Consider the following 24,534-nt stretch of genomic DNA (forward strand, 5'->3'; position numbering starts at 1 on the left):
ACGAGGTCCCATCAACGACAAAAAACATTTATTAAAGGTTTGACTGCGTGCAGCCCACCACTTGCTCTGGGATCAAGACCGACAGACAGAAAAACACACAAGGTACGATGTCAATTTTTCCGTCCTAATCGGTCATAAATAAGCACTTAGAGAAGGAAAGGTCTTCGCTTGCACGTGAGGTCTTGCGATCATGTATGTGGGCCAAGACCCAGCACTACCGGGCCCGGCTATATTTGGAACTCGGGGCCAGAACCTCCAAATGGGTGCCGTCTAGAGTGACGGAACAAGTAAATGCTGACCTATCGCTCTCGGCTTGGACCCCTAAAAAGGTGCCAAGGTAACCACACCTAGGCCTTGTCGCCCTGCTTGCGTCACCCCCTGAGAATGGTCCGTTACCTCGCCCGACCCCGTCTAGATAGGCTCCAATGCACCCGTGACTTCAAACTCGCGCTTCCGCGGCAATTGACAGTCCAAGTGAGCTTTAAGTTTTTGATACTCATTCCGTTCTGTAGCCATCGGAATTGAGGCGATCCCGAGCAGGAGGTCCTCACTGCGGCACAAAAGGACTGAGGTCTCTCCAAAAGTCACATCGCCGGCCCCGGCCGCCCTCCCACTGGTAGGCATCGGCCAGGGTGATGTTGTTGAACATGCCCGGCCCTCTGAACTGCGTCACTGGAATGCCAAGCGGCGAGATTGCCGTGTAGGCTGTGCCTCCCGTCTCGTTGAGATTGACCAGAACCGGGGCGTCCTGGGACCAGAGTGGCCTGGTTGGTCGAGGGAGCCAGTTAGCTTGCTTTGAGTTCCTGTTGCGTTTCGGAAAACACGTTAGACAAGTACGTACCAGTTACTGGCTGGGTTTGGTTTGGTCGGATTCACCGATGACAGGCCGTTTGCATCGATGTTTGTGATTGATGGGTTGTCGTTGATTATAAAGTTCCCATAAATCTCTTAGTTTGTTTCATGCTCTGTCAATATTCACGTCGACACTATTTGGAGTAATCGAGGAGGCCTCTAAACGAGCGAAAACGGGGAAGGAAAAAAGAAGAAAGCACTCACTACGAAAGGCAGTGACAAAGTCTGGGCCTTGGTTGTCCGTCGGCGGCCCGTAGTATGCCGCGATATCCGAGCCGTGGACTGCAAATGGCACCGAATACTGATAGTGGTACGCTTCTCGGCCCTGGCCTGTAAAGGCAGTAGCAAACCAGTAACTTGGGCAGATGACCGACGCCTCGGCATAAATGTTCTAGTTATTTAGCAAGCCGGTTAGCCGCGGCAGTTAAGACAGAGCATGGGGTCCTTGTGGTAAACCCACATAGCATCGCTGTTGCTGCCCCGTGGCGACCTGGCTGATATTCACCGCAGTGCCAGGTCCGTAGCCATCCGTGTCGTACCTGGCGGAAGAGGGATCGACAGGACCCCGGCTGCTTGGGTAGACCGCCAGGATGTTTGTGACGTTTCTGTCGGACAGGTTGGGAAAGTTTGACTTGAGCCACGCAATCAAATCATCTTGTGTCACGATGTTTGACGGTGGTATCAACGACCCCTCGTTTGAGTTGTTCTGCAGTCACTGGTTAGATATGTTTAGATAGCCAGACAATCCTGTCGATGTATTTATTGTGAGCCACACGGAAGGCGTCGTGAACTTGCCCCAACTAGCAGTCTACATCCGTTGATTTGGCGCTGTCCAAGTTGGGAACTTGGTGGCCCAGTAACGTATGAGCCATCCGTAACGGGAATGAAAGCCCTGGACAGGGTTGTCAGAAGTGAGCTGGGCCAATCTGTAGTTTTTGACTGACCAATTCCCGTGAGGAGTGGGAGCATTCGTCGAGACCAGATTCGCAGCATACTGCAGCAGCAGAGAGTCTCTCGACACCAGGCAGTCAAAGACGGATCCCCGTGCAGGAGCAGAGCAGCCAGTCAGGGACGAGAATGTGTAGTAATGATTCACGGTGACCGCGTCGTTGTGGTATGGCTGCGTCGGGATCCATGGCGAAGCTGCAATCAACTTTGGAGAGACTTAGTCTTCTGAAGGATAAGACGATACATGTCTCGAACGACCTACGTTCTTGAATAGCTGTGTCCCCAGCGTTCCATTCTGGGCAGTCGCGTGCATCAAGACTGAGCCTCCGCCCGCCGACTCGCCAGCCACCGTGACTCGGTCTGGATCGCCTCCAAACTTGCCGATGTGGCTACGCACCCACTCCAGTGCAAAGCGCTGGTCCAAAAGGCCGGCATTGAGCACACCGCGTGATTTGATTTCGGGCGATGCTAGAAACCCAAATGCTCCGAGCTGAGGAGACAGGAAGATGAAAGAGTTTGGTTAATAAACCAGAGCCTTATCATTGGATCTCTAGGGAAGAACCAAGGTTCTGGTTAGGTACATACCCGATACTGAATCGAGACGGCTACGAGGGCATTTCCATTTGTATTAATAAACGAAGACAGGTCCTGCGACCCGTCTCCTAGCCCGTAGCCGCCACCGTGGATGACGACAAGAACCGGGAGGCTCGAATTGGCACTCTGGTTTCGTGGGGCATAAACGTTGAGGAACAGGCAGTCTTCGTTGCCGGGAATGAACAGCGCGCCCGGAACCGAGGGCAGCGCCTGGGGACATGCTGGCCCAAAGGCGTTGGCCAGCGCCAGACTGCGGTTGGTCGCCGGTGGCTTGGGTGCCTGCCAGCGAAGCTGTCCCAGGGGCGGCATCGCATATCGTATTCCCTTCCACACGTCGAGTGCCGACGACAGGTTGCGGACGCCCGTGTACAGCCCATATCCCAAGTCAACCGTCAGAGGCGGCAGGTCAATGGCTGCACAGGCTACACACCGCAACAGCAGAGTAAACAACACCGTTCGACTCGGAGACCACAGTTGGGCCATAATAACGGACATGTCTTGGATGGGCCTTCTCGTCGACCACGATGGATTCAAGGTGGGAAGGGCGGGGGAGCGAGATTTCGTAGGCCCGGATGAAGTGATGCAACTCGTCTCGCCGCTTTTGAAAGGGTGTACGTTTATACATATATATACCCGGCGCTCTTTACTCTAGAGAAACGATAAATCTAGACACCGGCAAAGGAACACCGGAATTCTAGAGGTCGTTACGAAGCCTGGTCGAGTTCATTTGCGTGGCAAGGGATATATCATTATCAAACCAACCAATATTGACTTGATTATATTACCGATTTCTATATTTGGGATACCTGGAGATTTTCAAACATAAAAGGGAACCGCGCCCATGATTCGTGATGCTGGGTCCCTCCGCCCCTTGCAGCCAGCCAAGGAGGGTATTCCGATCACCAGCCTAGTTCAGAGCCCCTCTACCTTGGCGGTGAAGCCTGCGTTTTTAGCCACCTGCAGGTCATACACCGGATGTCCTATGCTATCATGGATGCCAAAAGTCGACGCTATGCTCGATGGCGTGTCGACGGGGTTGTTTCCGTAGGCGAAGCCAAAGGTGACCTGGTATTGCGGGTCCAGCTCGGTGAATCCAATGTCGTCGTCGCCCCATTTAGAGCATCCCGAGCACTTGGCAGTCACTTGCCAGTGTGTCGCATTGATATGGGTCCCTGTCTTGAGGACCGTGTAGTTCGCCTGCGGATAGGCCGGAGGGGAGTAATAGCCGCTGTGCCGCCAGGTTAGCCACTCGAGCGTGCTCACAGGTGGGAGGGGAGTGTGACGTACTAGGCGATTCTCGACGCCACCACGACGTTGTTAGTCCCGTTGGCCCATACAATGGCTAGGGGGTTGTATGTCATGGCTCCGCCCCACGCAAGACCGGCCCAGCCGACATCGATAGGTGCGATGACCTGGAGAACCGTGTCGTACTCTAAGTTGCCCGGCAAGGGGTCCGGTATAGCAACGCGGTACGTGATGTGGCGGTCGTTGGTGTACGAGGAATAGTTGAGACCGGTCACGCTATCGAAAAGCTGCACCGAGTCGGGTTCAAACTGCCTAGGGGCTGAAAGGCATGACCTCAACACGTCAGCACGTAGAGATGGATAGATGGAGAAATGGCAGGGACCCAATGGGCAGAATGGGCTGGCTTACCGAGGCCCAGGAGGGCAGCTAGGCCCGCAGCACTGCGAAGAATATGCATGTTTGGGACTTGCGATTATGTGGCAAATCTAGGTAGGCTAGGCTGGGTCCAGGACGGCAGAGGTCGAGCGGCCTTTGCACAAGGAGCCGGAAAGTCTTTATACAGGCCCTCGCCGGTCGCGGTTGCAACGGCGTCATATGGCCTAATACCAACTAGGGCGCACAATCTCTCCGTCCTGGAATGTCTTTCCGTTAATGCGGAGGGAGGAGACATTCAATATCGAGCAGGGCTTGGGCACAAGGCGAGCCGGCCTCCAAGGCTCCGGCTAGTAGGGAAACGGCACAACATGGCCGAGGGAGATATGGGAGAGGTGGCTCGCCCAGTCTCGAGAAGCGGCGGACGAGTGCCATGCCGCCCCGGTCCGCCGCAACACAGCGATCAAGAGGAATCTAGCTGCTCTGGGTCTGCCCCTAAAAAACTATCGCCGACAGCAAGACGCAGCGACGGGGGGGTCATCGACTCTGGCGTGCCTCCGGTTGGCTTAGCATGTCTCTCACCGGGGCATGGAAGAACAATAAGCGACTCCCTATTGGCTTCCGGGTGTGGATGTCACATTAATAAATTTCCGAGGAACCCTCATTACACACACAGAGAGAGACAGAGAGAAAGAAAGGTAGAGAAAGCTGGCGAAGAGAGAAAGGGACCTGTAAAAAGCGCTATTCTCGCTCGGCTAACCTCAGCCCAGCGTCCTTGATTGGAAGGCTAAAGCGATTGAACTGTATATAGATGACTTTTACTTGCAAATGTGGGGAGGGGGGAGGGGTGCTGGGATGTTAAATGGAGCGGAACGGAAAAGAATGTTCTCTCCCCTTTTGAGAAGGATGGGCATTGAGTGGGAAACAAGGGAGCGGAAAGAGGCTGATATTGGTAATGGAAAGGCAACAATCACCTCCGGTCTTTAGCCTAATGGTCTTGGCCGCGAGCATGAGTGGACTCTGCCGAGAATATAGGAAGTCTAGAGTGATGCAAGGGGGAAGCGTCCAGTCGTTCCGCCTCTGTCTCTTGAAGGCGATAATATTCAACAGTCTGGACTTGGTCGACTCTTGGCGATCTTACAATTAGTATGTTCCACAGGTCGGATGCGTCATTGAGTGCTTGTTGACGTTGTGATGGTAATATCTAAGGCACGCAATGAGCGACGTAGTTAAGGGATTGCGTAGGTGCAGGACCTCACATACCGTAGATCCTAGATTGGGCTGATATTGCTCGAGGCGATGGGCAGGCAACCTACATCGTCCTGATAAGAACCGGAACCGTTCATACTCTCCGTACGAACACAGCTTCGTCCGACATAAAAATAGTTTGCGATTGCGAGACGACGCCGAGATCGAGAAAAGAAGTTGGGGGCCGACTCTGACGAAGCCTTTGATAGGTAATTAGCATTAAGCCTCGGTGCCAAGGGAGAGGCAATAAAGCGAGAGAGAGTTCCAAGATGAAGCAGTGTAGGTCAGGTAATTAAGGTACCGTGGACTCCTGAATGCAGGCCCTTTCTCCAAATCCCTTCCATCCCCGCCATTACTATCGCCAGTGGGTGCCTACCCCGCACGGCTTCCATCTCTCCAACGTTACCTGGGCTCGCTGGACGGGCAGCTAAGCAGCGCTGAGAACCTGAAAGTTATAGCGGCTAGTCTTTTCGAGACCCACTATACCTGGATGTTCCCGAGCCCTGGAATTTCCCCTCATTGCATCATATTTAGCGACCTCCACGCCTTAGCTGCGGAAGTTAGAGTGAGGTGCAGAGTCGCGGCGATTCTTATCGAGCACGCTGAAACTGTGAACCTGGTGAGCCTGTCGCTTCGAGAAGGGTGGATTGGCAAAGTGGGGTTTTTGGCCATCCCTGTGGGGGATCTCCATACGTATTCGAAGTGGTGACTCTACCGGATCTTGGAAGGGTTGCGAGATTTCCCATTGATGCCTCCCTCCTAGTTTGCTCTCCTCGGCAGGCAGCGGCGCTCCTTGTGTTGAAAGATTCGAGTCAACTTGATTTGCTTGCTCAAGAAAAACATAACATCGAGGACTGGTCTCCGCCATGTCTGACACTCAGAGATCGACATCGACGGCGGCGGTGGCAGCGACGACGACGGCGACGACGACGACCAAACAGCAACCCGGTGCTTTTGTCTGGCCACCCCTGCACACCGTCCTTCCGCCGCTTATCCTCGGCACAGCAACGTTCAACACACAGTATGTGGCCGATCCGCTGGCCATGCCCTATCGCGACATCGTCGCCCGGGCGGTTGAGCTTGGCGTCCGCGCTTTCGACACGAGCCCTTACTACGGCCCGTCCGAAACGCTGCTGGGCAGCGCGCTGGACGCCCTGATGAACCCCGCCCCGTCCGCGGCCGATCCGGCGCCGGTTGCGCTGCCACGATCCGACTTCATGCTCGTTACCAAGGCGGGGCGCATCGTCATGGACGAGTTCGACTATTCGCCCGCCTGGATCCGTTACTCGGTGCTCCGCAGCCTGCAGCGGCTCCACACTCCCTACGTCGACCTGGTGTACTGCCATGACGTCGAGTTTGTCTCGCCGGCTGAGGTCCTTGCCGCGGTCCGCGAGTTGCGCCGCCTGCGTGACGAGGACGGCGTCGTTCGGTACGTTGGTATCAGCGGGTTTCCCGTTGACGTCCTCTGCGATCTTGCTGCCACGGTGCTCGCCGAGACAGGCGAGCCGCTGGACGCCGTGCTCAGCTACGGCCACTTCACCATCCAAAACCGGAAACTGGGACTACCGTGGGTTGACGACCAGTCCGCTGCCGAGTCCGCTGCCAGGGGGGACAGCCCCTTGGCAAGGTTCAAGGCCGCTGGTGTGGATGTCGTGCTCAATGCTAGCATTCTAGGGATGGGTTTATTGACGAGCCATGGCATACCACCAGATTCTGACGCGCCCAAAACGACTGAAGGCCAGGGAGAAAGCCCTTCCCCGCTTACCAAGTGGCACCCCTCACCGCTAGACCTGCGTCTTGCATGCAAGGAACTTGCCCGCCTCGCCGTAGCAGCAGGCGAGCGTCTAGAGTTAGTGGCCATCCGCTGGGCACTTGAGGAGTGGGCACGCGTTGGAGCAGCAGCCAATATTGGCGTCGATGTCTCGCTGAGGGATTCTTCTGCACCCCAGCGGCTCGGTGCGACAGTCTGCGGCGTGTCGGCCATCACTGAGCTCGAGGAGACGATGCTAGAGTGGCAAGGAGTGCTATCTGGTCTGGGCCTCCAATCTACCGGCACTACTGGAAAAATTGAAGATGGCCCATATGGCACAGCACGGAGAGAGAGAGTTCTGGGGCTTGTGCAAAAGGGGCTTTGGCCAGCTCTAGGGCCGTGGGAGGGTTATGCTTGGCCAAGTCCGAACCCTGGATTTGCAAACACGAGGCGTAAAGAGGGTAAAGGCGTCACTCCCAACGACGATGTGATAGCTTCACATAATGATCTACTAGTAAAAAGGAATAGAGGTGGGAAGGGGAGCGGCACAAGTTGACTTGAACATCATACACGGAAACCCTTACAGGCCATGGCTATGTATCGTTCAAGCGAGCACAAATGGCCAGCTATGTAGGAGGTGTTTCTATTTGCAATACAATGCTGCTCAATTCTAAGTTCTGGACCAACCAAAACATACTAAACTCATCAGGCCAGGGCATACATAGCATGCCCGTTGAAGAACTCCAAACTCCCATCACTCACCCCGTCAAAGACTTCCATTCTTTCCCCCATGAGCCTTCAAACTAAACCATACCCCAAGAGAACATGTGAGACGGGGTGTGAGAAACAAAGCGGGGCTATGTACAAAAGGGAAGAGGGAAAGGATAGGGAAAGGAAGGAAATGGGTTGATCGACCGACCACGGACTAGGTACCTCTCGTACCGAACCAGACATACCGCTCGAGGCAATTGGATAGCTAGGAAGATTCTGTTTAACTCCCACCCCTGCCACTTCCACTCTGAGAAAAATTGAGAAAAAAAAGCCCCCCCACATTCAGCTCCAAATAACTCCATTCTGACACTCCGCCGAGTCGCTCTCATACTTCATTCTTTCAATCTTCATCTTCGTCTTCTGCTGCCCATCGACCACGGAGTGGGAAAGGTAGCATCAAATCAGGCTCTCACACCACTACTGCGTTACCTGGGGCGGGTGCTCGACAGTAGTCTCGTAGCCAAGCTGCTTAGAGTCTCCGCCGATATCATCGACTGCCGCCGGAGTCTCTGGCGTCACAGTGACTTCGGGTAGCGGGAGCCGACCCAAGTCAGTGGCTATTGTCTCCTGTCTCACTCGACGGCTTTCTTTCTGGATTTCTAGGTGGCTCGGAGAGACATTTTCCACTCGCTCTGTCTGTGGACCGTCGCTCACTTCATCTGTCTTGGCCCGTTCGACATCAGAGGACGGTGACGGGCGGCTAGGATGTTCCACTCCAGGCCCATCTGTCTTCTTGTCGGTTTCGGTATAACTCAAACGCCTTCCGGCGTTTTCACCCTCCAGACTCACTCCTACAACCTCTGCCAAACTCCTGAAATTGAACATGGGCTCAGTGCTTGCGCTCGGGTCACGGTCCCGGTCCTGATCCCCGCCATCCTCGCTGGCGCCTGAACGGCTCCCCAGACTGATGCCGCTAGCACGGGGATCATGGAGATTGGTAGGTGAGGTGAAGCTACCATGCTGGCTCTCTAGAAGCGATGATGATATTGACGAGGCGCTGCTCATTTGACGAAGATGGGAGGGCCCCGCTGACTGATGCGAAGAGGGAATTGGACGTGGAGCCAAGACCGAGGGGGTCGCCGAAGCCTGCGGCATGGCCGGCTCAGCGGCCGAAGTATCAGCTGTTTCTTGGGTAACCGGCGGGCCTCTATCGACGGCCTTTCCCTTGTCTTTTGCGTTGAGATCCGCCGGACCTCCCGATGCTCCGCTGTTGGCCATCGCGCTGGCAACACTGGCCTCGACTCGTAGGTTGCTGGCACCACTATTTCCTCGCTTCCTTTTAAAGCCCAGGCCAGGCAGGCTCAAGCTACTCCCGCTTGCTGAGGTGTGTCCGCTGCGACCTTCTGCGCCCCCATACGGCCCACTTTGCTTCGCGGCTGCCTTTGCTGCCTTTCGGTCCTCTTTTTCTTTCTTCTTAGCCTCCTTCTTTTCTTCCTTCTCGGCCTTGCGTTTGCGCTCTTCCTCCGCAGCGAGCGATAGGCGGATGGCCTCCATGAACATCATATCCTCAAGGTCTTCAATCCGGCTACGCCGCCCATCGCTACCGCCAGATATCAAGGCGCGATTCGAGCTTCCCCTGGGGCCAGGATCAACCACTCCCTGTGAAGGGGTTCCCGAGCCACTGTTGTCGAGATTTGTATCCATATTACCTGGTCCTCCGGGAAGAGTGCCAGCACCAGGTGTGATTCCAGAGCCACCTGTATTCCTTCGTCCAAAGCGACTACGGAACGCCCGTGTCTCTACATTTCCCATTAGAAATGCGGCTGTATGTAGGGCCGTGGCGGCAGCAGCTCGTCTAGCCTGGTGGGCTCGTGCCGCCTGCAGCTTAGTTGCCCATTCCGGCCGGATTCTGTCTGTTAGGATAACGTTCGAAGCGTTGGCAGACAGGGATTGAGTGCGACGACGGCCGCCGCTATTTGAAGAACCAAGATTGGGCGACAATGTAGCCGAGTTCAGGGAGCTGCTCGACGACATGGCAGTATTCATGGTTCCAAGAGTGCTCGGAGGGATCGTGTATGCCAAACCGCGGCGGAAGGGTGGCGGTTCGTAAGTGACGCCGAATTCAGGCTGCGTACAGTAGGGGCAGCAGGCTGGTTCCGATACCAATAGTCCAGCGGCCTCTTCGGGGTTGCTGCTATGGTCATTCTCATTGTGGCCTTCAGGAAAATGCGGGTCCGGCCGCTTGATCTGAACAAAGCATTCGCTGCATATTGGCTGGTCGCAACATCTAGTGTGATTTAGATATGGTGGATATGATAGGAAGCAGATGGGGCATTCCGTGGCTTCCTTATAGAGGAACACCTCAAGAGGTTGGCCATTAACGAAAGGGTCGCGAGGTAGGTTGATCTCCCGGGGCATGATTTCGGTCGTTGATCCGTTGCGAGAAGACCCGCCCAAGACGGCCGCTAGAGCTTTCCCCCGGGGCTTGAATGGAGAACCAGTCCTCTGGGGCTGACTGGAGATGGCCGACGGAAGCCCGGATCCGGCATTCGACACGCTATGTTCAGATGTAATGGACTGGGTGCGATCGCCCATTGGGACAGTTAGGTTGTTGAGGTTCTGAGAGGATTCTGCGGGAGAATCCGGCGATAGGGGTCGCGGAATGAGGTCGTCGGGGGGCGTCTCGTCTGCAGCAGGGACGGGCACCCCCCTCGCGGCAGCGATGATCTGAGGTTCAGTCCACTGATCATCGACGTCATTAAGGCCTCGCCAAAAGGGCGCAACTTTGCGTTCGACCTTCACACAGGACAGTTAGCAAGCGTCACTGCGAGACCTCTAATCTGGGCAGGGTTAGATATCCATAGTCCCAGACGTACTTGTAACTGCCGGACGACGGCTTTATTGAAGTCCTCAGGGCCGGTGTATGTCCCCATGGTGACGAGGTAGCCGCCGTCGACGTGCTCCTCTTTCATGCTCCGCGCTCGCTCGGCGATCCTGTTTACCCGCTCTCGTTCTAGCCTCCGCGCTTCCCTCTCTTGCTTGGTTTCCCGGCGCTCCGGCGGCGGGTCGGGCTGCGACGCAGAGCCCGCAGACCCTAGTCCCAAGACACCGCCCAGATCCCCCCGTGTCCCCAGATTTCTCCTGTTGGACGATCCATCGGGTTGCAAAGAGACGCTGCCGCCCGGTTCCAATGCGGCGGGGAAGCCGGAGTGGTGGCCGCGGTGGCCGCCATCAGCACCTCGCGACTCCTTTGTGCTTGCGTTTCCCATGGTGCCCTCGGTCAACAGCTTCACAGGCCCAGCGGATTGGCGTGTATGTTGCGACAAACAGCCGAATGAGGCGGGCAATCGGGTGAGTTTGAGGGAGGCGTCGAACGAGATGAGGGAGGGCTGTTGGAGCTAGACGAGAGTGACGCCAGATAAGCTGGGGGGGCCGGTTGTCAGAAATGGCGGGGAGGCCCCGTCGGATCGGGAACTGCGGCACTGCAGCAGATCGCTTGCGGGTGTGCTTGCCGGTTTTCAAGATCAGGAAAAAGAGCAGAAGGGAGATGCAGCAGCTTCTCGGCCGCCAAGTAAATGGCGGTTGTTCGTATGGCGGTTGTTCGTATGGCGAGCACAGCTCGGAAAACCGTCGTCTCTGGTGCAACCCGAGACAGTGCAGTGCAGTCAGCAGCAGTTGGGAGGGTCAGATTTAGCGGGCGTCACTCGCACATATCCTTGCGGAGTCGCGGGGCACATGCGGCGGGGTTGGGAACTCGAGCCAATCCAGAGAAAAACGCTCGAGCCACAACACCTAGGGGTTAAGGAGCGAGCGATTCACGAGCTCACTGCGCGGTCCAGGTCAAGTGATTATTGTCGAGCCCAAGATATGATGTTGAGGGAGGTTCAAGATGGATGCCAAGAAGTTAGTTGACCATAAACGCCGCTGACAAGAGCACGGTCCGACCCTGCCGACCCACTTGGGATTACGGAAGACGGGGACTCTTGGCAGGACACAGCATCAGAATATGGAGCTGTAATTGTTGCCCTGTGGGTTCATGTGATAAGTATTCGGGTACCTTAAGGTTATTTTAGTTCGTAAAATTCTAGGTTGATTTACCTCTTCAGCTCCCCTTATACTTCCCGTCATGTAGAAGCTGGGTATGTTGCTCCCTGTGGTATGTACTCGGTACCGAGCAATTCTCACTCTGATGCATGCAGTGATCCACGAATCTAAGGCCCCCCAATTCGCAATTCCACGTAAAGCTCTCGTCCATAGGCTTTTAGTACCTCATTCTTTTGGGCGGTTACGGGAGTGCATCTAGCTTCTGGATATTCCACCTCCCGCGTGCCAGTAAAGAAGCCGAGATTCATGTACCTACGTAAAGAGTGACGCCTTCAATCTCTAGATAGTATGGAAGTCGAGGTTTCTTCCGGCTCCCTACAAGCCGTTTACTCCAAGGGACCCCCAAACTTTGCAAGGATTGGCCGATATTTCGGAAATTTGTATGTTCCCACTCCAATAAATGGCAAACTTTTGGAACGAAAAGCAAGTAAGGTAGTTCTTGCTGCGAAGTCCAGATGCCAGCCAGTTATGCAATACGTCATCCTATCAAGGGTTGGGCAATTTCATGTCTTATTCTATGCATAACCCCAAACTACTAGCAATATGGCAAAACTCAAGTCACTACGCAACTTTTAGGTAAGCGCCTTCCCTGCTCGCCTCAAACTTCGTACTTTAAACCCACACAAAATCTCTAGAAAGCATGATTGCGACCTTCAACTTCAAGCACAGTACGGTAGTAGCAGGATGAGATGCATAAGAGGCCGATTAACGACAAAAGATCAACATTTTCGGTTTTATACAAACCGAGATTACCCCTTCAGTAATTCGTTGCCGCTATTGTTCATCCCCTTGGATGGCGTCGCTCATAATTAGGTAGGTATCTAGTGACTGTGAGAGTATCACACAAGGTGCAGACTTTGTAATTGAGAGCGTTTCTATCCACCGTCCACTGTAGATACATCGGCGCCAAGCCTTTACAGCCAACCAGAACATTACCACATTTTACAGCCAAAATTACCATTTTCGCTGGCTGCACCGCTCCAACCGCTGACTACGCAGTTGTACTGCAATAGTACCTAGCCGCCGTCGCCGACGTCAATATACCTCCAAATGCGGAAATTGCGCATTTCTTCGGGAGTCTTCGACTGCCCTGAATGCCCTGAATGCCCCGTCTTCAACGTCGTTGATAGCCTTGTAAGCCGACCTGTCTGTCCGGCCGGACTGGCAACCTTGCTGTAGGTAGTCCTGCCTCCCTTATCTATTGCTTCTGGTACGTAACCGCGAGGGCCTTCGAGCAAGGGCTTGGTAGGCAATAGATTTTATTCCACGTCGTTGATGAAGTGGAAAGGTATAGGCCAGGTTTCGTTGTGGTAAAAAGTGATAAATTACTACGTGCCAGAATCTTATATTTACCGGCGCGCGGGGTGGTTGATCGGGGTTAGGGTCATGTATGGTATATTATAGTGCAAGGCGACGATTTGACAGTGGATAAAAGCACTCTCTTGTAATTACTTTCCGTATTTTGCGGTTACATCGTCTTTTGGCAAGTTAGCGTGCTCCCTTCCTATCAGCTCGCTGATCTCCCCTACAAAACCATGGTACCATGAGCTTAGAAAAACTCACCTTAACCACTAAATTTTTGCTAATAATTAGTATGGGGGACTTGCAAAAACGAAAGGCCTCACTGCCTACTCATGATTTTTTTCCGAGGGAGGCAATAACTATTGGAATTCTCACTGAGTGGAGGGACTTCCACAGTTAGATTTTTCACAGAAGTGAAATGGCTCATACCCACCACCTCGTACATATTAAAGGTTAACACAAGAATTTGCCGCGGTACAGCAAAAGTCAAACAATTGAACGGCACTGCTCCGATTTGGTTCGATCCACGGATTCCAGATGTTCAGCTAGATGCCAGAACCATAATCGCAAATATAAAGACACAGTTGATGCCTTTTACCTAACGCCATGCCCAGGCCAGGAATTCCCACTAAAGAATCTCAAAGCCCTAGTTTTTACTCTCTTGCAAATACCCTCATAGAACCCTTTTCAGGCAGATTTTGTTTACTAGAAACTCTGCCGTACTGTTCACTTCAAGTACTATGCCAACAGCTAGTCGGGGATTGGACGGTGGGAGGGGTTTTCGTTGCTCCTTTTCATTCATCTTGTCGTTGAACCTCCTTTATTCGAAATTACAAGGCGAGTTGAGTCACAAATTTGGGGTCGAGTAAATGATTCCTCTTTTCTGGACGCTTCAACTCGTTTTCGTGATTCGAATAGAGTGTGCAAAGGAAAGGGGGGATGAAAACGAGACACCACATGGGAGAACAATCATATTGGTCTTCGTATATAGTCATAAACTTGCGATCTTATCTTAAGACGATGATATGGATCAACCAAGTTGGCGGTGGAGGAAGACCTTGAAATCCAAACGATGCCAAGTTAGTTGTGGGAGCAGCAGGTCTAAAAACGAAACCTACTTTCTAGGCAGCTAGAACACTAAACTAGCTTGATCGCAAGCCTACTATTTGCATATGTAATTAAATGCCCTATAGGGCATTGCATTACATGATGTCGGGTGTTATTCGCAGACCTTACTATTCACTTCAATTTTACTAGTAATTAGGCCAAGAGTCACGAGAAACTCTCATGCTGTGTGAATTCCTCCGCCAGACCGTATTTGTTTGACTCGGGCATCTCGAGGAACTTGGAACACCACAAACACCTGAATTTGTTGTAAGTCGCCGTATGCTCAACCCCGTCGGCACCTGTTTTGGGGGTTCTTTTCGCAGCTATGTCCGGTTGGGTAAAAGCCACCAAGCCATCCAAACACATTGAGGTTCAAATTTGTTAGGCTATAGAAACTGTTGCTTCTACGGTTCTAGAGTAAGCCTCTAGACTAGATCCAAATCAGAGCTTGATGTCCGGCAATTCCATCCATACAAATCCTAGGCCAGTCTCGATGCTCTAGCATTTATCTCCTGGCGAGCGTTGAAATTTGCCCGTTAACTAGAGTTCCAGTCACCAACCATCGACGACGGAATACATTCCGGTCTCTGGTGAGAGGACCCTGCCCCACTGTTCATATCATGCGCCTGATATAGGCAGGATATGTTACACATTTCCCTATAAAATATCTCGTATTCCGTACATTCATCTCCAATTGCAACTGGTCAAGTGCTAAGGCTATATTGAAACCTACGACTTCATGATAACAACAACCCCACAAAATGATGGACAAAGCGTGGGGCCTTAGACAGCGTGCGTAAACGAATTACTCGGGTGCTCTGGCTAGAGCCCCGTGTTCACAGAGAAGACTGAGCTGGGAAGACTCTAGCACGGCTTCGTACGAAATGGGATTGACATATAGTACCCAGCACAACAATGCAATGCAGAAGCATGGATGCCCGCTCTCTCAGCATTGCAGAGGACTCGTTGTCGACTAATTATTCTGGAGCACGTAGTGAAACTACCTGGACTGCCCATTCGGAAACGAAAATTGAGCACGAGGTTACGATATGTACGAATATGACTGAGCTGATGGCCCAAAATATGCTGACTTATACCCGTAAGGAGGGGTGACAGAGTGACCGTACATGAGTGGAAACCGAAAGCACGACACGACACACGGATAGCACGGCATGGGCGTAAGGTAGATACTTATGTACGGACAGCACAGAACCGAACGATAATGAGCCAACAGCACTCAGGTCAGCGAGCCAACAGGATCGAGATAGTGAAGCATTTGCGTCGGCAATCTGGTTCCCATGGCCCCAAGGCAAGCAGCCTTTTTGGAGGATCAAAATATATGGAGCAGCGTGACGTGCGGACCCTCCATCAGAACTTTTTTTTGGGATCGGAATTGCGAGGATTCCTTACATATATACCCGGGTAGATATGGTAGGGCAATTTTTCGCATCAGAGCTTCAGCGACTCTGCTTGCTAAATAACTCTCGTGGGAGTTAAGGCCCGAGAGATAACGTCGTACCTACCGTACCTTACCTTGGGATCCGCGGCGCCGGTTACGTATTCGTATTCGGGTGGTGCTTGGAACTATAACACATGGAACGGGGGAAAAATGTCTCCCATTTTGCCAGGCAGCATACAGCGTGGACTGGGAGAGATTAAGAAACAAAACTAGAAAGTTAGGCAAGGGACATACTTGATGTCAAAAGAATGACTGAGTGGGGAGCGGTTCCAAATCGGCATTCCATACCAATGGAGCAGAGCAAATTCATGTTATGCGCACAGTTATTAAAGGAGGGGGGGGTGAAGTAGGGTGGTCAGAAATATCTTTGGCGAGTACGAGCGCGCGCGACAGGAGATCAACAAACCGCAGAAACTGCGCGCGCGCCCCGGGCGACCGGGCTTGTGCAGGACCCCGAGAGGAAGTCCATGCGGGGCAAATCGGACGGAGTCCACTGCAAACCCAGGAAAACGGATTCTTGATTTGGCTGGCGCGGTGCCAAGACATGTAGCCTGATTGATAAATGATTGATTGGGAAGCCTTTCCCGGTCTGGAAAGGCTCTACTATCCAGCCCTCGCTTGCCGAATTTTCTGTGCCAGGCTCCTGCTTGCAGTTGTTATTACTGTTCTTTGGGCTTGATGGCGATCGAGAAGCGGCCGAGCAGAATGGCGATTTTGGTCGATCGTCCTGAATGATTTTTTTACACACTACCCAGATTTGCTCTCACAGCCCGATTCTCGTGGTGAAAAATGTAGCACACTTTTGGCAGGTGCGTGTGGACCCACGGGCTATTGGCGAGATTATTGGCTGGTTCTGGTAAGAGCTGGAGGGGGCGGGGTTGTATCTGGATTCATTCTGAATCACTTCTCCATCGCTTCAGTTCTTACTTAGGAGTGGATTCCCCACGGATTTGTGTGCGCACCCGTCCCCGTCCCCGTCGGATAACCACCAGCAGCGGAGGGTGTCTTGACCACGCCGCAGCTGGTAAGATACTGGGAGGAGCAATTATCAGACAGACGGCTTGTTCGGTAAAACTATTCACAATACTGATACAGGGGGAAGGGGGATTTGAACCTGATACTGAGTACTCCGTACGGAGTAAGGATACTACTGTATGTATGTACGCGGTACGGAATATGTATAGTGCTTTGTCAGGACTCAGATCCGAACGGGAGTGGGGCCGCGCCTCTCCCGTGGCATCCCAGGATGCCATGCCCATCCCGCCCAGCCTGGGCGTCATCTCTGTAGTCTTCACGCGCGCTAGTTACTGCGTAGAGGAACTTTTGAGGTAACCCCCTGCAGCCTCCCCCCTTCTTCGTGGAGGGACGGCGCCGGGGGCGTCTCTGTTTCCGTCCCAAGAGAACGACTCCACCCGGGGATTGGTAAATATCCGCGCTCCCACGCTACTAGTTTATATCTTAGGTTGTGTTTTCCTTCCTTCCTTCCTGCCCGCTTGGCCTGCATTTTTGTGTTTCCGGCAGCGCCTCTACTTCCTCCCCAATTCGCTGCTTCTTGTGCGTTTTGTTGTTGCTCAAGGCTTTTTTGCCCATTCTTTCGCTCATTACCCCCGTCCTGCTGGCTTTGCCTTGGTCGCCAGGTTCTTGTTTTTGTTATACCTTTATTCTTGAATACCAATGCGCCGTGCTCGATAGGAAGACGCGCGACATTTACCACCTTTCCAAACCATAATATCAAGACGCGCCAGTTTCCGGACAAGAGGCATATTGGCGAGTGACAGGAATCAAGGGACGATGTCCTTGACCGGGACAAACTCCTTCGGGAGCTATGATCGGACGGCCCAGAATTCCGGCCTGCCAGCGATCGCAAGGCAAACGACGCACGAGGAGACCGAGGATGCCACCGCCTCTTCGCATGTTGCTGGAGGGTCGTCTCCTTCGCGCCACGACGATGTCACCAGGACACGCGCCACGTCCGTGACCGAGGTCGCCGACAGCGACGCGGGCCACAACGAGAAGGGCGCTCTGGACAAGATGAGTCGCGAGGACGAGGACGACGACGCGATCGAGGAGGACCGTCGCCATACGCTGGTCCAGGCCCTGGCCAGGCAGTATACTTCTCAGTCGCATGCCGGCGAGACCAAGCCTGGTACAAACGTTTTTGTGGATTCGTTGAAAGACGAGTCGTCACCGTTGAACCCCAATGGCCCTAACTTCAGCGCCAAGGCCTGGGCCAGGGCTGTCGTTGCCATGGTTTCGGGTCAGGGGCACCAGTTTCGCACGACCGGAGTCGCTTTCCAGCATCTCAACGTGTTTGGTTTTGGCACCCCGACCGACTACCAGAAGGATTTCTTGAACATCTGGCTCGAGGGCATTGGCATGGTTCGCCGGCTTCTCGGCAACCAGAAGCGCCGTATCGATATCTTGCGCGACTTTGACGGCCTCGTTCGTAAGGGTGAGATGCTCGTTGTCCTTGGACCCCCAGGGTCGGGCTGCAGCACTCTCCTGAAGACCATTGCTGGCGACTTCAATGGCATATTTGTTGACGACGACTCTTACTTCAACTACCAGGGTATGACCGCCAAGGAAATGCACACCAACCACCGGGGTGAGGCCATTTACACTGCCGAAGTCGATACCCATTTCCCTCAGTTGTCGGTGGGAGACACCTTGACGTTTGCCGCTCGCGCCAGGGCCCCGCGCTATCTGCCAGAGGGCGTCACCTCGGCCATGTTTTCTAATCATCTTCGTGATGTTGTTATGGCCATGTATGGCATCAGCCACACGGTTGACACGCGTGTGGGCAACGAGTACATCCGTGGTGTCTCGGGCGGCGAGAGGAAGCGGGTTACCATCTCGGAAGCCACTCTCTCTGGCGCTCCTCTACAGTGCTGGGATAACAGCACCCGAGGTCTGGACAGCGCCAACGCGCTTGAGTTTTGCAAGACTCTCAGACTTAGCACCGAGCTCTTCGAGAGCACGGCCTGTGTCTCCATCTATCAGTCGTCGCAGAGCGCCTACGACCTCTTCGACAAGGCCATAGTGCTATACGAGGGACGTCAAATCTTCTTTGGAAGAGCCGACCAGGCCAGGCAGTACTTCATCGATTTGGGATTCGACTGCCCTGCGCGCGCGACGACACCAGATTTCCTAACGTCCATGACCAGCCCGATCGAGCGCATTGTGCGACCTGGTTTTGAGGGCAAAGCCCCACGCACCCCCGACGAATTCGCCGCGGCGTGGAAGAACAGTGCCCATTATAAGGCCCTCCAAGCTGAAATCGAGGAGTACAAGGTCGGCCATCCCATCAATGGGCCCGATGCCGTTGCTTTCCGTGACTCGAGGAAGGCTCAGCAGGCAAAGGGGCAGCGGGCCAAGTCGCCCTTTACGCTCTCCTATATCCAGCAGATTGAACTGTGTCTGTGGCGAGGCTGGAGGCGCCTGGTTGGAGACCCCAGTCTAACCCTCGGCGCCCTCATTGGCAACTTCATCATGGCCTTGATCATCTCCAGTGTCTTCTTCAACCTCCAGCCGACCACTGCTAGTTTCTTCCAGCGTGGTGCATTGCTGTTTTTCGCCTGCCTCATGAACGCCTTCGCCAGCGCCCTCGAGATCTTGATCCTTTACGCACAACGCCCCATTGTTGAGAAGCATGACCGTTACGCCCTCTACCACCCTTCCGCCGAAGCCGTCGCCTCAATGTTGGTCGACATGCCCTACAAAATCTTGAATTGTTTGACATTCAATCTTACGCTGTACTTCATGACGGGCCTTCGTCGCGAGCCGGGCGCCTTCTTCTTCTTTCTGTTGATATCCTTTGTCACCGTCTTGACCATGTCGATGATGTTCAGAACCATCGCCAGCACGTCCCGCACTTTGTCGCAAGCCATGGTTCCGGCGGCCATCATTATTCTGGACCTCATCATCTTCACCGGCTTCGCTATTCCCATTGATTACATGCTTGGGTGGTGTCGATGGCTCAACTACCTTGACCCTCTGGCTTATGCCTTCGAGGCACTCATGGTCAACGAGTTCCACAACCGGGACTTTACCTGCACCCAGTATGTCCCGAGCCCCTTGGTTCCCGGCTATGAGGATGTGGGCGATCTCAACCGTGTTTGCTCTGCCATTGGCTCGGTTGCTGGTTCTGGCGTCGTGAATGGCGACGCCTACCTAAACACGGGCTTCTCATATTTGAATGATCACAAATGGCGCGATTTTGGCCTCATCCTGGTCTTTATGGCTGGATTCCTCGCCATGTACATCCTGGCTGCAGAGAATGTGTCAGCCAAGAAGAGCAGAGGCGAAGTTCTTGTCTTCCGTCGCGGCCACAAGCCGGCCTCGTTCAAGGAGAACAAGGGCGATGCCGAATCTGGCGGTACCCCCGTGGTCGGACCTATCATCAACGAGGACATCAATGGCGGTAACGCATCTGACGGTGTTCTGCAGAGACAGACAAGTGTTTTCCACTGGAGCAATGTGTGCTACGAGGTCAAGATCAAGGGGGAGCCGCGGCAGATTCTCGATCGCGTCGACGGCTGGGTCAAGCCAGGCACCCTGACCGCTTTGATGGGCGTGTCTGGTGCTGGCAAGACCACTCTTCTGGACTGCCTTGCCGACCGGACATCAATGGGCGTAATCACTGGCGAGATGCTCGTCGACGGCTCCCCTAGGGACACGTCATTCCAACGCAAGACCGGTTATGTTCAGCAACAAGATCTCCATCTCCAAACGACGACTGTCCGGGAGGCCCTGAACTTCAGTGCCCTGCTGCGCCAGCCTGCTCATGTCCCGCGCCAAGAGAAGCTTGATTATGTTGAAGAAGTCATCAAGCTGCTGGAGATGGAGGAATACGCTGATGCCATTATCGGAGTTCCCGGCGAAGGTCTGAACGTCGAGCAGCGCAAACGTTTGACTATCGGTGTTGAGCTGGCCGCGAAGCCGCCTTTGCTCCTTTTCGTTGACGAGCCGACTTCTGGTCTCGACAGTCAGACCTCATGGGCCATTCTGGACTTGCTGGAAAAACTCACCAAGAGCGGCCAAGCTATACTGTGCACCATCCACCAACCTTCTGCTATGCTCTTTCAGCGCTTCGACAGGCTCTTGTTTTTGGCCAAGGGTGGCAAGACGGTCTATTACGGCGACATTGGCGAGAACTCTAAAACCATGACATCTTACTTCGAACGCCACTCTGGACTTACCTGCCCGGCCGAGGCCAACCCGGCTGAATGGATGCTTGAGGTCATTGGTGCCGCTCCCGGATCCACAACCGACCTCGACTGGTACAACACTTGGCGCGAAAGCGCTGAGTACGAGGCTACCCAACAGGAGCTGCAGCGCCTCAAAGCGGATGCGAAAGAAGCGACGGTCTTGTCCGATGACAAGGGCAGCTACCGCGAATTCGCAGCCCCATTCTTGTCACAGCTCCGCGAGGTCACATATCGCGTATTCCAGCAGTACTGGCGCACACCGTCTTACATTTACTCGAAGATGGCTTTGTGCGTCCTTGTTGCTCTCTTCATTGGTTTCGTTTTTTTCAACGCCCCGAACACGATCCAAGGCCTCCAGAACCAAATGTTCGCAATTTTCAACTTGTTGACGGTCTTTGGCCAGCTTGTGCAACAGACCATGCCTCACTTCGTCATTCAGCGTGCTCTTTATGAGGTTCGCGAGCGCCCCTCCAAAGTTTATGGCTGGAAGGTCTTCATGCTGTCGCAGATCATCGTCGAGCTCCCGTGGAACATTTTAATGGCTGCTCTCATGTTCTTTTCCTGGTACTACCCCGTCGGCCTCCATCACAATGCAGCGGCGGCGGACCAAGTTGTCGAACGTGGTGGACTCATGTTCTTGCTCCTTGTCGCCTTCCTCTTGTTCACGTCGACTTTTACCGATTTCATCATTGCGGGTTTCGAGACGGCCGAGGCAGGTGGCAACATTGCTAACTTGCTCTTCACGCTCTGCCTCATTTTTTGCGGTGTCCTCGCCAACCCTGATACTCTCCCGCGTTTCTGGATCTTCATGTACCGTCTCAGCCCCTTCACCTACCTGGTCAGCGCTATGTTATCTACCGGTGTCGCAAACACCGAGGTTAGGTGTGCTGCGAATGAGTATCTCAAGTTCGAGCCGCTAAACGGCACCTGTGGCGAATACTTCGATAAATACATCACCGCTACCGGAGGCTACCTTCTGGATCCCTCCAACCTCAAGGAGTGCGCTTACTGCGCCATTAACAACACGAACCAATTTCTGTTGAGTGTGAACGCCGATTATGCCGATAGGTGGCGCAACTTTGGGTACGTAGTTCTCGCACTGTTTATCTCTAACCGATTTGGAAGCTAACCATCTTTGGCAGAATCATGTTCGCGTTCATCATCTTCAATGTCTTTGCTGCCCTTGCGGTTTACTGGATCGTCCGAGTACCCAAGAACAAGCTGGGCGGCAAGAAGAAGAAGGAGTAGACATTCTTGGAATGGTCTCATTGGAAAGTGGAGGCCACGCCCTTCCGAGTTTTTTGCTCGGAATGAGTGCGATTTCGCTTGCATATACATGGCTGATATGATGCAATATGATTGGGGGCGAGACGCTTTACCCCCTTAAAAGCCACAACCAGCTTCTTTTTTCTCATGTTTTTTCTTGTTTATTCTTCCTTTTCACTTTGCGATGGCACTAACCACTACGTACATAACTTTGTGCACTTTCTCGTACCGTACATTTCCTTCATAGTCATCACCTACATAATTTCTAAAATAGATACGGGGGAAGCCCGGCAGGCTTGGCATGTAGATAGAATCCACCATACGGTTGGGTAGAGCCAAAAGCTAAATTCCATGAATCGACATTTGGTGTTACCGCTCCGGCAGACATGTGAATGCCAATCCAAAAAATTTTTAGCATCGTGAAATGGCTGTCTATTCGTGGTGTATGTCCTTTTGATCCATCAAATGATGTTATAGAAAATTAATACCTACGCCTACCTGAAGACCCTTTCGAACCTGCTCACCCTCTCGCCTAATAATAGGCAAGCTGAAGTTGAGCTCGAACCTGGCGACTGGGTGCGCGTACACCAGACCAACGCCCGCCGCTAAACTGGGAAGCTCGCTTGCCAGCTCACCGACGGCTGACTTCATACCCCTCAAGACCGCACTGGAGTCTAGAGCTAGGTTACTGTCAGGGCCGCCGTTCTCATTTTCTCTGCCTTCGTTTCTAAGCGCCACTAACCGGCCACCATTTGCAAACAGCTGAATCCTCAGCGGAGACGCGGGACCAGTGCGGGGGAGAGGGAGCATCATGTTGACGCTGCCCGCGGCGAACACGTCGCCGCCGACGGCATCGCTGCCGTCGTGTGGCCCAAGCCCGCCGAGCTTGAAGCCGCGCACGTCGGTCGGCCCGCCAAGTTGGAAGCGGTCATTGATGCGGCTCGGCAATGCAGGCCCGCCAAAAGAAAACCCCGCGGCTAGTGGGTACAGTAGACCCAACCGCAGGCTGCCCCCAACTGTAATAGGCGTCCCGCTCTTGTGAAAGCGGGCGGTCGACAGCAGGGACGATGCACCGGCGACTTCGGCCTCGGACTTAAAGAAGGAAACATCGCCGTGCAGGGGGCCCCACCCGGCAAGCTCCGACACGGTGCGGAACAGATGTCCCCGCTGCGGTAGCGTGGGGCTGTCGCGACGGTCACGCGTAAACGTGTGCGTGATGGAGCTCTTGAGAGAGTCGCCGGCGTCTGCGCGGACCGTGGGCGACGCGCCCGCCGCCAGGCCCGTGAGCTGCCGCCAGACGCCCGAGTAGGCCAGGGCGTGGCTGTCGCCCATCTTCCCGGCCAGCCACGCGAGCCGCAAGCTGCCGCCCGCCAGCTGCTCCTCGTGCGAGGCCCAGGGTTTCTGCGTCGACGACCGTAGCCCCTCGACCCCGACCCGCAGGTCAGGGTTGCCGTTTAGCGGCGCCGAGAAGACGGCGTTGTAGGCGGACCGCGTCCGCGTGCCCGTGCTCGCGTTCACCGACAGCGACTCGGCGCCCCCAAAGACATTGCGCAGAACGGCATTGGTATACGCTGACCCCTCGGCGTTGCCAAAGTCGGTGCCGGCGCTCAGCACTAGCCGCGACTTCTCCTTGACGCGGAACGACACGTCGAGCTCCGTTCTCTCGGGATGGAGCCCCGCGGCCCCGGACGGGCGATCGCGCGCATCGGATATGAAGACGCCGTAGCCCTCTTGCTTGAAAATGTCTGTCGAGGATTGCTTGATGTGTCAGTGGGACTAGGGCCAGGGAAGGGAAGGGTTGGCAAGTGCGCACCAAGACGCACAAGCTTCTCGCTCGCTCGGTTAATGCGATTCAGAAGTTCGCCAAGGGTGGTAGTTGGACCCGGGTTCTCGACAAGCGGTCTGAAGAGATGGTCGAGAAGGGATTTCCGTGTGTTGGTGGCGCCGTATACCTCGACGGAGCTGATGGAAGCCGGGGTGAGAAGGTGATCGCTAAGCTGCAGATTCGATCATTAGACACAGTAGACGGCGAATTTGGGTTGATCCAAGGCTTACCGCAGGTGCAGGGGTGTCGGGAATACTCGAGGTGCGCGGACTGTGAGAGGCGGCCTGTATAATGGGCGGTGGGTGGTCAGCCATGTTCATGTGTTGCTCTGTTCTGGAGCTCTGGAGCTTTGGGATGCGTCGGAGCGGGGCTGGATGGGGCCTGGAATTTTTTATATAGTTGCTTACATTGCTACCGCCTGGGGCCAGCGAGGCGGCCATTGGAGCTCTCTTCAGCTCGCTGGAGGCCGTGATGGTGCTTTGGAAGTGTTGTTGACAATTCTGTTTCAAATCCGGCTACTTCCGGCACCTGGCTAGAGCTTGCT

The 24,534-nt window shown here is 54.1% G+C and overlaps 6 protein-coding genes across 6 annotated transcripts; 2 read left to right on the top strand and 4 right to left on the bottom strand.

The window, feature by feature from the left end:
• Positions 1 to 547: 547 nt before the first annotated feature.
• Positions 548 to 2,889, bottom strand: B0T26DRAFT_785056 (Alpha/Beta hydrolase protein; the record flags this gene model as incomplete). The annotated part of the gene is made up of 9 exons (XM_060446763.1): positions 548 to 764; positions 842 to 947; positions 1,057 to 1,243; positions 1,313 to 1,558; positions 1,648 to 1,744; positions 1,797 to 2,005; positions 2,063 to 2,290; positions 2,386 to 2,807; positions 2,856 to 2,889. The coding sequence occupies 9 exons, from the start codon at positions 2,887 to 2,889 to the stop codon at positions 548 to 550; spliced, it is 1,746 nt and encodes a 581-aa protein (XP_060292508.1).
• A 417-nt stretch (positions 2,890 to 3,306) lies between these two features.
• B0T26DRAFT_653749 (uncharacterized protein) lies at positions 3,307 to 4,096 on the bottom strand (the record flags this gene model as incomplete). Its single annotated transcript, XM_060438486.1, has 3 exons — positions 3,307 to 3,622; positions 3,682 to 3,958; positions 4,048 to 4,096. The coding sequence occupies 3 exons, from the start codon at positions 4,094 to 4,096 to the stop codon at positions 3,307 to 3,309; spliced, it is 642 nt and encodes a 213-aa protein (XP_060292509.1).
• A 2,029-nt stretch (positions 4,097 to 6,125) lies between these two features.
• On the top strand, positions 6,126 to 7,565 carry B0T26DRAFT_654581 (Aldo/keto reductase family-domain-containing protein; the record flags this gene model as incomplete). The annotated part of the gene is made up of 1 exon (XM_060438558.1): positions 6,126 to 7,565. The coding sequence occupies one exon, from the start codon at positions 6,126 to 6,128 to the stop codon at positions 7,563 to 7,565; it is 1,440 nt and encodes a 479-aa protein (XP_060292510.1).
• A 316-nt stretch (positions 7,566 to 7,881) lies between these two features.
• On the bottom strand, positions 7,882 to 11,142 carry B0T26DRAFT_398660 (uncharacterized protein). The gene is made up of 2 exons (XM_060434796.1): positions 10,597 to 11,142; positions 7,882 to 10,516 (listed from the first exon to the last, which is right to left on the bottom strand). Exons 1-2 carry the CDS (start codon positions 10,987 to 10,989, stop codon positions 8,198 to 8,200), a joined length of 2,712 nt encoding a protein of 903 aa, XP_060292511.1. The 5' UTR covers positions 10,990 to 11,142; the 3' UTR covers positions 7,882 to 8,197.
• Positions 11,143 to 17,228: 6,086 nt separating this feature from the next.
• B0T26DRAFT_398815 (ABC-2 type transporter-domain-containing protein) lies at positions 17,229 to 22,230 on the top strand. Its single transcript, XM_060434797.1, has 2 exons — positions 17,229 to 21,982; positions 22,042 to 22,230. The coding sequence occupies exons 1-2, from the start codon at positions 17,484 to 17,486 to the stop codon at positions 22,145 to 22,147; spliced, it is 4,605 nt and encodes a 1,534-aa protein (XP_060292512.1). The 5' UTR covers positions 17,229 to 17,483; the 3' UTR covers positions 22,148 to 22,230.
• Positions 22,231 to 22,597: 367 nt separating this feature from the next.
• Positions 22,598 to 24,430, bottom strand: B0T26DRAFT_678664 (surface antigen-domain-containing protein; the record flags this gene model as incomplete). The annotated part of the gene is made up of 5 exons (XM_060440255.1): positions 22,598 to 22,615; positions 22,664 to 23,910; positions 23,979 to 24,162; positions 24,221 to 24,274; positions 24,398 to 24,430. The coding sequence occupies 5 exons, from the start codon at positions 24,428 to 24,430 to the stop codon at positions 22,598 to 22,600; spliced, it is 1,536 nt and encodes a 511-aa protein (XP_060292513.1).
• Between the last annotated feature and the right edge of the window lie 104 nt (positions 24,431 to 24,534).

The sequence above is a fragment of the Lasiosphaeria miniovina genome (genome assembly GCF_030549165.1).
Source record: "Lasiosphaeria miniovina strain SMH2392-1A chromosome Unknown B0T26scaffold_6, whole genome shotgun sequence".
Classification (NCBI taxonomy): Eukaryota; Fungi; Ascomycota; class Sordariomycetes; order Sordariales; family Lasiosphaeriaceae; genus Lasiosphaeria; species Lasiosphaeria miniovina.